The sequence below is a fragment of the Pongo abelii genome, chromosome 20 (genome assembly GCF_028885655.2).
Source record: "Pongo abelii isolate AG06213 chromosome 20, NHGRI_mPonAbe1-v2.0_pri, whole genome shotgun sequence".
Taxonomy (NCBI): domain Eukaryota; kingdom Metazoa; phylum Chordata; class Mammalia; order Primates; family Hominidae; genus Pongo; species Pongo abelii.
In genome coordinates, this window is record NC_072005.2 from 19086522 (window position 1) to 19097330 (window position 10809).

Sequence of the window (10809 nt, forward strand, 5' to 3'; positions counted from 1 at the left end):
GGTGGGAGGATCGCTTGAGCCCAGGATGTTGAGGCTGCAATTAGCTGAAATCACACCACTGCACTCCAGCCTGGGCAACAGAGCAAGAAAGACCCTGTCTCAAAAAACAGAGTCTTGGCTTATTACGTTCACCGAGCTTCCTCTGGGTAAGCACTGAGCCGCCCCAATGGTGTTGCAGGCCGGTGCTGGTGTGTGCTCCGAGCAACATCGCCGTGGACCAGCTAACGGAGAAGATCCACCAGACGGGGCTAAAGGTCGTGCGCCTCTGCGCCAAGAGCCGTGAGGCCATCGACTCCCCGGTGTCTTTTCTGGCCCTGCACAACCAGATCAGGAACATGGACAGGTGTGTGTCGAGGCCATCCCTCCCAGTTGGTCCCTGAGCTTCTGCGGGTGACGTGTACAGAGCTCAGGCACCCTGCTGACCCGCATGTGCTTCCAGCATGCCTGAGCTGCAGAAGCTGCAGCAGCTGAAAGACGAGACTGGGGAGCTGTCGTCTGCCGACGAGAAGCGGTACCGGGCCTTGAAGCGCACCGCAGAGAGAGAGCTGCTGATGGTGAGTGCCCCTCCCGCCTGCAAAAGGGCCTGTGGGCTGGCAGCCTGATGGTTTTTGTTTGGGCCAAAGCACCTATTTGAATTGTTGCTTTGCTTCTGGAAAGAGAACTTAGATGCTCTCTACTTGGCCTCTCTGTGCTCAGTTGTACAGTAAATTAGGGACATCTTGCTGCCTGGAACACGGTCTTCTAGGGAGTCTCCACTCCCTGCTAGCCTCCACTGGGATCCGGCAGTGGATCTAGAACACTCCTGCTCTTTCATAACCAACCAGCCTGAACTGGAATCAGCCTGAGTGCAGGTTCCAGCAGCTCAGCACTGCCCCTTGGAGGTTGTCGTGAGGCACAGAGCTCTTGGTGTGGAGGGGTTGCCTTCTGTGAAACATGACCGTTTAAGGACCTTAAAAGTTTGTAATCACCACAGCCTGGACCACGTATCTTGTCCGGGAGGGACAGCTTGTTTTTTATAGTGTCAGGGAGGGTGAGAGACAGGAGAGCTTCTGTGTCCTGTCCCACCTGCCCTCCGGGGTCTGGTGGCGTTTACAGTGCAGGTGCCCTGATGCCTCTGCACCCTTCCCCAGAACGCAGATGTCATCTGCTGCACGTGTGTGGGCGCCGGTGACCCGAGGCTGGCCAAGATGCAGTTCCGCTCCATTTTAATCGACGAAAGCACCCAGGCCACCGAGCCGGAGTGCATGGTTCCCGTGGTCCTCGGGGCCAAGCAGGTGGGCTGCCTCCCCTGCCCTCTCCTGTGTGAAAACTCGTGTGTGTGATTCTTGGTGTTTGTCTTTTAAAACACCTTGTATTAACGCAGGATGCCCAGCAGAGTGTGCACACATGGGGCTCCCTGAGGGGTTTATAGAGGGTGGGCTCTGCCAGCTGCACGTCCAGTGTGTGTGGTGAGCAATGCCCCTGTGGCCAGGTGGTGTCCTGTGCACCCTGGGGCCCCTACTTCCTTGCTAGTGTGTGTTAAGGCCGATTCACACCTGAGCTTCTTGACTTGTGGGGGCCCCTGTTCCTACAGCTGATCCTTGTAGGTGACCACTGCCAGCTGGGCCCAGTGGTGATGTGCAAGAAGGCGGCCAAGGCCGGGCTGTCACAGTCGCTCTTCGAGCGCCTGGTGGTGCTGGGCATCCGGCCCATCCGCCTGCAGGTCCAGTACCGGATGCACCCTGCACTCAGCGCCTTCCCATCCAACATCTTCTACGAGGGCTCCCTCCAGAATGGTGTCACTGCAGGTAACAGGGCTCTGCCCAGGGCAGGGGCTTTTACAGAGAAGTGGCATCAAGGGAATGTGGACTGGGGAGAAGGAACTGGCCCATCAGTTTCCCCTGAGTGGCTTCACATAGCCACTGCTTGAGTTCAGGGCACTGTGTGCCCAAGGTCTTGGTGGTATGGTCTTGGATCAAGTGGTGTCTCTGGGGCATGTGGGGAGCCTGTGTTCTCTGTAAAACTCAGTCATTGCCTGAGAATTCATCCAAGCCTCATGTGGCAGCATGCACAGCAGCCAGGACAGGCTGTTAGGGGAGCTGAGCCCAGGCCTTAACATGGGCCATGTGTTCAGTGCTTCATGAAGAACAGCTGTTCTCAGGGCCTTGGCCCCTGGGGTCCACAAGACTGTGTCCGGCTTCCCTGGATAACACAGAGGCCTCACCTGCCCTTTTTCACTCTGCCGACGCTCGCACTGCTGGTGACCCACTGGTGCTTCTGCAGGAGTCGGCCCAGAGCAGCCAGACTGTGCCTGGATCACAGTAAGAAACGCCCTGGATGAGGAAGTGAACAGTACATCTTACTAAGCCTCGAGTGTTTCACTGTGACCAGATAAAATTTCTTGTGACACCTTTGGGTATGCCGGCGCTTGAAGGAAGGCCTTGTGGACACACCCTGGGTATTCATCCCAAGGCGTTGGGCAGACTTTTTCCAAAAATGATCGAACCTGTCGCTTCATGGAGAACAAGTGGCAACATCTGTTACAGTAGTAAAATTCAAGTGAAAACCAGAATTTTGGAAAACTTAACGTTGCTTGCCATGAGCTTGGTGTCTTCCCAGCACCTAGAGACTTTTCTGGTGAGGTCTTTGGGGGTGACAGATGGAATGTTTCCACCATTGCCGGTGAAATGTGTCAGCCTTTGGAAGACCTACTTGACTCAGTGGGAGATCCTTCCTAAAAATGACCAATGTAGTGTCACGAAGTCACATGGGGATGGAGCGGCAAAGAGTTGTCACAGGCGTGCGGAAACCTATCTCTGTCCAGCTTGATGTGGCTTCGGGGCTGGAGACTCCCAGCCGTGCAGAAAGGCTGTAAAAACAAACCCATCTCCCTTTCCAGCCACAGGCATCCATGAGGCCTGGCTTCCCCACGGCGTCCCCAGAGCCCAGGAGGGTGGACTGAGCAGAGGCAGACCCCAGGGCCCAGCTGCCTCCGATTCAGCCAGATAGTAAGGAGATTTGCAGAAATGTGAGACAGGACCACTTTTCTTACTTAGCTTATTTTTGGAGAAATAACTAACATGTAATGGGTTATTTTTAAATGAATTAATATATTTTTTAAATTTCCAAGTTTAGAGAATACAGTTATCCTTATAGCTGTTTGGACTCCCTAACTTTTGAGAGTGTAAAGGGTCCTGAAAGCTGCCGACACAGCACCTCATGAACTCCAAACCTGTGGGGTTGGTATTGTCAGGCCTAGTTACAGGAGAAAGTGAGGCTCAGAGCCCACCACCCGGGTTGGGCCGCACCACTCTGCCGAGTGGCAGGTCGTGGGAGTTGACGCCACTGTTGACACCGCAGGGACACCGCTGTTCCCAGCGCATGGCAAGGCTGAAAACAAGCCCGCAGAGACCTCGCTTATGCTCTGGGGTGTCTGAGCACTGGCTGGGAAAGGCGTGGCTCGGCGGGCGCAGGCTCAGACCCCTGATGGTCCCCAGGGCATCGGCCCAGAGGGCAGACGCTGGTGCACACTGCTCTCTAATTGATGCACAGCACATAGTTCACACCCAGTAAGTACATTTCAGGAAATTCTCTATTGAAGTGTAAACATGTGGCCACATTACAAGTGTCTGGCTCAATGAGTGGTTACTAAGTGAGCATATTTGGATAGCCAGCACCTGAAGCCAGAACCACCTGACCAGCTGTGAGAAGCCGCCTCATCCCTGCAGGTGGCCACCATCCAGGAGTGCGCATCCACAGCAGCCCTTGGGCTGAGGGACTTCTGAGCTCATCCGGCGGCCCCTGCGCTCACTGTAACAACAGTGATCCACTTACAATGATCCACACATACGGTGATCCACACATAACGGTGTGTCCTGGCATGTCTGGCTTCCTCTGTCCATGTCAGGCTGGTGCTGTGCAAAAACACTGGTTTTCTCACACTGATCGAAGCTCCCAGTAGAGTGAGGAGGGCACCTGTGAATTGAGAAACTGAATTTACCGTTTTAAGGAAACGCAACAGGGCCCAGAAAAGCCAAGATGAGCACGAAGAGCCCGAAGAAAGTGGCTGCTCACACAGCAGGACGCCCCGGCCCCCCAGCTGCAGTGTTGGGCCCCGGCCCAGGAGGGAGCCCAGAGACAGAGCCACCGGTCCACAGGCCCTCAGCAGGAATGGACAAGGCTGAAGGGCAGGGGCACACAGTTGGCTCAACAGTGTCACACACAAGTCAGTTGTAGGGGCTGTGGCGCCTTTAAGGCAAGCTTCTGGAAGGAAGCAGGAGAATAGCCTGTATCCTGGGGTTGGCAGAGATCCAGGCTGCAGGAAAGCCCTGGCTGAGACCCTGTTCCCTGTTCAGGGGCTGAGCCAGCTCTGTGCTGGCCATGGTGCTCTCGGTGGCCTCTCCTCAGCCTTGCCCAATCCTGGGCATCTCTGGCCGGGGGACCGGCTCAGGTGACCTCACCAGGGCCTCACAGATCGAGGTCTCCTGCCCCAGGACCTGCAGCGCTGTAGTGTAGCATCTACATTGCGCTGTATCTGAACTCAGTTGAGGCAGGCTAGGGCTTTTGAAGTGTTACCTCTTTCCCTCCCCTCACAGCGGATCGTGTGAAGAAGGGATTTGACTTCCAGTGGCCCCAACCCGATAAACCGATGTTCTTCTACGTGACCCAGGGCCAAGAGGAGATTGCTAGCTCGGGCACCTCCTACCTGAATAGGTGAGCAGGGACAGGCCCACCAGCATCTGCAGGCCTTGGGGACAGCTTGAGAGGTTGCTGACTCATTCTACTTATTTTATTTTTAACATGGGACTGAAACTTTTTTTGCCTTCATCCCCTGTTTAGACTCTAAACCATGTTGTTTCTGCCTCCTTTTCCATTGTACTTGTTTTTTATTGGGCAGATACTTGCTAATCCCACATGGCAGCCTTTTCTGCCCCTCGAGACTCCCCTGGTGAAAGCTGGGGAAGCTCAGCCGTGCAAACGCCAGTGATGGCAGCTGCCTTCCCGCAGGGTGTCATGTGTCTGCACCCCTCACGGCCTCCAGCCTCAGGGCTCGGGATCCCACAGGTGGAGCCCAGCACTGAGAGCCTGGGTTTCTTAGGACCGAGGCTGCGAACGTGGAGAAGATCACCACGAAGTTGCTGAAGGCAGGCGCCAAGCCGGACCAGATTGGCATCATCACGCCCTACGAGGGCCAGCGCTCCTACCTGGTGCAGTACATGCAGTTCAGCGGCTCCCTGCACACCAAGCTCTACCAGGTGCGCCGCACCCTCGGGCACACTTGGTCTCCTGGGTCATGCAGGGGTATTGACCCTTGACCTTTAAGTTACCTCCCCAAGAGGGGCCCATCCTGGCTGGAGCTCAGAGTGGCCCAGGAAGCACCAGCTGGCCCACCCTCTGGGGAGGGCACAGACAGCACATCCCCACGGACCCTGCGAAATTCCACATGGTCAGGACAGAGACGTTGAGAAATATGTCACAGGGATCAGAAACACGGGCTAAGATTGGCACATCAAGGTGTTTTCTCGGGACAGTTGAAACAAGTCCAAGGTGGAACGGCAGTGGTCTGTGCCTGCTACGCAGTGGATGTTGTGCTGTGGAGACCATGGTGTTAACACCTTTATTGACACCCGGATGAAACACCCACCGCGGGTGTGTGGGGAGGAGGCACAGCTCTGCCTCCACGGGGAAATGAGCCCAAGTGCTGAGTCTCAGTGGCTACATGGCAGTGGTTTCTGTTCTGTTTTTGAGCACGGCTCAGGTGCTCTGGGATGAGCACGTGTGCTCTTAGTGCTGAGAAACAAATCCCTGTGGCTAAAAGAGAACAGGCTGGGTGTCATGGCCCACACCTGGAGTCCCAGCACTTTGGGAGGCCGAGGTGGGGGAGTCGCTTGAGCCTAGGAGTTCCAGACCAACCTGGGCAACGTAGGGAGACCCTGCCTCCACCAAAAAAAATAATACCTGGGTATGGTGGCATGTGCCTATGGTCCCAGCTACTCAGGAGACTGAGGTAGGATCAGCTGAGCCTGGGAGGTCAAGGCTGCAGCGAGCTGAGATCGTACCACTGTACTCTAGCCTGGGTGACAGAGCAAGACCCTGTCTCTAAAGAAAACAAAACAAAATGGCAGCAGAGCCAGGACAGCCCCTAGGTGCGGTGAGCAGGCACCAGGCCCCAAGCTCCCGGGTGGGATTTGAGGGTGGGTCTTGGTGTGTTTCCTGCATTTTGGGGGGACTGGGAAGGCAGCCTGCTGGCTTATAGTGACCACAAAGCTCCCTTCCAGGAGGTGGAGATCGCCAGTGTGGACGCCTTTCAGGGACGCGAGAAGGACTTCATCATCCTGTCCTGTGTGCGGGCCAACGAGCACCAAGGCATTGGGTTTTTAAATGACCCCAGGCGTCTGAACGTGGCCCTGACCAGAGCAAGGTAGGGAGGCTGCCTGCTGCGTGCTGCCCAGCCGCTCTAATCGGTCCTCACTTCCCAGGGAATTTGGGGCTAGGGTTTGGGGGTTGCCAGGGCCAGAGGTCAGAGGACTCTGAGCAGCAGTTGAGAAACAATGTCTCACTGCAGAGATCTTTGTTTCCGTGTCCTGGGGGTGTGCTGTGGCCCCTGTGCCTCAGCCCAGCAGGATGTATTTTTCCAGGCCCTTCTGGTCTGATTCAAATAAATCTTGTGTGTGTCTGTCAAGTTGTTTAATCTGAGAGCCTGTAAGTTTTGGTCCTGTCCACTATTTTTGGTTCTAAAATACGACTTTTGTGAACTGCTGATAGCAGAAGGGACCCCGAGAACAAGGTGTCCATTCTGTCATCCCACATAAAACTAGACATCAGGCCGGGCGCGGTGTCTCATACCTGTAATCCCAGCACTTTGGGAGGCCGAGGCAGGTGGATCACCTGAGGTCAGGAGTTCTCGACCAGCCTAACATGGTGAAACCTCGTCTCTACTAAATACAAAAAAATTAGCCGGTCGTGGTGGCACATGTCTGTAGTCTGAGCTACTTGGGAGGCTGAAACAGGAGAATCGCTTGTACCTGGGAGGCGGAGGTTGTGGTGAGCCGAGATCGCACCATTGCACTCCAGCCACTGGGCAACAAGAGCAAAACTCTGTCTCCAAAGAAAAAAAAAAAAAACACTAGACAGCAAGGACCCATTCACCAGCTGGAAGTCGGGGGGACCTGGCCCGTGGCTCCACCCAGCACAGGGAGAGAGCCTGGCGCTCCTTCCGGCTCACATGTGCGGTGGTTCTCCTCTAGGTCACCATGGCTTTGTCATTGGTTACTCCCTCTTTCTAAGGCGCCCTCTTGTTTGGTGGGCAGTATTGGGTGGGTCCCCCCACAGCTGCGTGAGGTGGGCTAGAGGAGCTGGGCATCGGGTCAGTGCCCCAGCCTGCTAGGGGCCCTGTGGGGCCGCCTGTGCCCCGGTGCCTGGAAGGCCGACTCTTGACAGCAGGTCTTCTCTTCAAATGTATCCACCCAGCCAGTTGTCTGCCCTGGGGCTGCTTAGAGTCGGCCACAAAATCAACCTGTGTGCAGGGTCAGTGGCTTGGCATTGGGCTGTGGGGCCTGTCCCTGTGGCTGGCAGCCTGCCTGCTGCCCGGTCCATGCCTCTGTTGCCTTGGATTTGGGTTCTGAGTGAATGCAGCCTTGCCTCTTGGACCGTCCTGTGAGACGGGCAGCTCTCCACCTGCGTTCTCAGCACTGCGCCCTTGTTGCAGGTATGGCGTCATCATTGTGGGCAACCCGAAGGCACTGTCGAAGCAGCCGCTCTGGAACCACCTGCTGAACTACTACAAGGAGCAGAAGGTGCTGGTGGAGGGGCCGCTCAACAACCTGCGCGAGAGCCTCATGCAGTTCAGCAAGCCGCGGAAGCTGGTCAACACCATCAACCCGGTGAGCGCCTGCGCAGGACAGCAGGGCAGCACGGAGAAACCCGGGCCCGAAACACTGCTGGGAATGTGCCAGCTTGGCCCGTGTGCCCGTGAGCTGAGGGAGGGCTCTCCTAGGGGAGGGTGGGCCAGCCCACTTCCTGTCACCCAAGCTGTGTGTGGCATTTTTGGCTTGGGGCTGCTAAGTCCTGGGTGGCCTCTGGGAATTGGGCTCAGGGTTGCTGTGCTGCATGCAGCAGCCTGGGACCTTGGACACGGGCAGTTGGAAGCTTTGCAAGCCCAGGGTGCCTTGGTAGTGAGGGGGTGTGAAGCTTCCTGAGCTGAGGCCCAAGGGTCAGCATCAGAGCCCAGGTCTGCCGAGGAGGGCAGGCGAGACCCAGAGGCCATGAGACAGCAGCTCCCTCCTGTCTCCAGGGAGAGCCCCTGGCACAGTGTCAACATCCCACAGCTGCATACCTGCCACCTCCCAGGCCACTGGGCCCATGGGAAGTTGTTCCTTCTGTTGAGATGACAAATTCCTCACCTATCTAAACCTTCGCAGGGAGCCCGCTTCATGACCACAGCCATGTATGATGCCCGGGAGGCCATCATCCCAGGCTCCGTCTATGATCGGAGCAGCCAGGGTGAGTTGCTCAGCAGGGGACCTGGCCGACCCCTCGTCCTCACACCGGGATGCTGGCCATTCCCACCGCTGCAGCTTTAGGTGCCCCCATCTTTCTCCTCTTCAAGGGCGGTGCCTGGCTCCCTTGGCCTCCCCGCCCCTAGGGCATCTCTAGCCCCGGAGCACCCCTAGGGTGTTTGTCTTTAGCTAGAGTTTATTCATTTGTGTTTCCTGGTGATCAAGCTAGTTAGCTTTTTCTTGCCTTTTGGTAGGGCAGGGACTGCATGTAGTACAAATAGAACATTTACATAAAAAGGATTTTTTTTTTCCTTTGGTAAATGCAGGGTGATTTTCATTTATTTTATTTTTTTTGTTTAGAGACAGGGTCTCGCTATGTTGTCCAGGCTGGTCTCGAACTCCTGCCTCAAGCAGTCCTCCCGCTCAGCCTCCCCAAGTGCTGGGATTACAGGCGTGAGTCACTGCACTTGGCAAATTTGCAGGTTGTTTTTTTTTTTGTTTGTTTGTTTGTTTTTTTTTGGGAGACCGAGTAGTATCGCTCTGTCGCCCAAGCTGGAGTACAGTGGTGTGATCTTGGCTCACTGCAACCTCCCCCTCTGGGTTCAAGCGATTTTCCTGCCTTGGCCTCCCGAGTAGCTGGGATTACAAGCACCCACCACCATGCCCGGCTAATTTTTGTGTTTTTAGTAGAGACGAGGTTTCGCCATGTTGGCCTGGCTGGTCTCAAACTCCTGATCTCAGGTGGTCCACCCACCTCGGCTTCCCAAAGTGCTGGGATTATAGGCTTGAGCCAACACGCCCGGCCCCAATTTTCAGTTTTTAAGATCTGTGTAGGCCAGTGATTCCCAGCAGACTCTCCTCGGGGAAGGTGCCTACCCAAGCACCCAGCCCCAGGCAGGCTGCTGTAGTTAACATGGAGTCCTGCGAATCCGCATCTTCAGCCTGGCCAGAGCCAGGACAGGTGTGCAGCTCCGGCAGACTGGCTGGTGGGGTGGGTCGGGCATCGCTGGGGTTTGACCGAGGCAGGTGATATCTGCCGTGTTCCACTGTGATTTGCAGGCCGGCCTTCCAGCATGTACTTCCAGACCCATGACCAGATTGGCATGATCAGTGCCGGCCCTAGCCACGTTGCTGCCATGAACATTCCCATCCCCTTCAACCTGGTCATGCCACCCATGCCACCACCTGGCTATTTTGGACAAGCCAACGGGCCCGCTGCAGGTGAGCATCCGTGGCTGCGGCTGGGTGTGGCCCTCCCGAGAGCTCTCGAGGGTGTGCTTGTCTATGAGGCGCTGACCTCCTTCGGATCACCCTGGACTGCTGTCTTTCAGGGCGAGGCACCCCGAAAGGCAAGACTGGTCGTGGGGGACGCCAGAAGAACCGCTTTGGGCTTCCTGGACCCAGCCAGACCAACCTCCCCAACAGCCAAGCCAGCCAGGATGTGGCGTCACAGCCCTTCTCTCAGGGCGCCCTGACGCAGGGCTACATCTCCATGAGCCAGCCTTCCCAGATGAGCCAGCCCGGCCTCTCCCAGCCGGAGCTGTCCCAGGTGAGCCCACCCCACGTACAGAGCCCTGGGACGGGACTTACCTGAGTGAGGGTGGGGCTATGCACCTGAAACATGCCCTCTGAAGAGCCCCAGAGAGCTGGCCTGGCCCATGTCCACTGTCTGAATTACCTGTCCCTGAGCTGGGATCATCAGAGTGGGTCTCCTCCTGGGTGTTAGTTTGGGGACGGGTTTTCCATTCTTTTCTCTGGGGCTGCTGAGGGCTGGGTGGATGTGAGCACCCTTGGCCTGTGGCTTGCTTACCTCCCAACCTTGTCTTTCAGGACAGTTACCTTGGTGACGAGTTTAAATCACAAATCGACGTGGCACTCTCGCAGGATTCCACGTACCAGGGAGAGCGGGCTTACCAGCATGGCGGGGTGACGGGGCTGTCCCAGTATTAAAAGGCAAGCCCCCCTGGAGCAGGCCTGGCCCCACCCCAGCCTCAAGGAGAAGGATGGGAGGGGGCTCTCCCCAGGGAGCTGCACTGGAGGGGTGGTATCTGGAAATGTGTGCTGTGCCTGGTGGGGGTCACAGGCCTCCAGGGTCAGCTTGGCCTGTGCCCTTCACCGCTAGTCAGGGTGGCTCCCCACGGAAAGGGATGTGGAGGCCCCTCACCCCACCCTACCCCATCCTGTCTGCTCCGGGGATCACCGCAGGACCTCAGTTTCCTCATCAGAGTTGGGGAGGGCAGCTCGGGCTCTCCGTCACTGTCCTGTGTGCTGGGTACCTGTGGGGCTCAGGTTGCAGCCTCTCACCGCCTCCTGCCCTTCTCCCTCCTGACAG

The 10809-nt window shown here is 56.7% G+C and overlaps 1 protein-coding gene across 2 annotated transcripts in view; it reads left to right on the forward strand.

Moving 5' to 3' along the window:
• The window catches only part of UPF1 (UPF1 RNA helicase and ATPase), a 36418-nt gene that overhangs the window by 23907 nt on the left and 1702 nt on the right, over nt 1-10809 (forward strand). For both annotated transcript variants that reach the window (XM_024236989.3, XM_024236990.3), the window contains exons 12-23: nt 179-343; nt 440-554; nt 1131-1274; nt 1574-1787; nt 4575-4692; nt 5078-5234; nt 6258-6400; nt 7688-7862; nt 8400-8481; nt 9537-9698; nt 9809-10026; nt 10308-10430. In XM_024236989.3, the coding sequence (XP_024092757.1) occupies nt 179-343; nt 440-554; nt 1131-1274; nt 1574-1787; nt 4575-4692; nt 5078-5234; nt 6258-6400; nt 7688-7862; nt 8400-8481; nt 9537-9698; nt 9809-10026; nt 10308-10427 (1813 nt within the window). In that variant the 3' untranslated portion in view covers nt 10428-10430. The remainder of the gene's footprint in view (nt 1-178; nt 344-439; nt 555-1130; nt 1275-1573; nt 1788-4574; nt 4693-5077; nt 5235-6257; nt 6401-7687; nt 7863-8399; nt 8482-9536; nt 9699-9808; nt 10027-10307; nt 10431-10809) is intronic.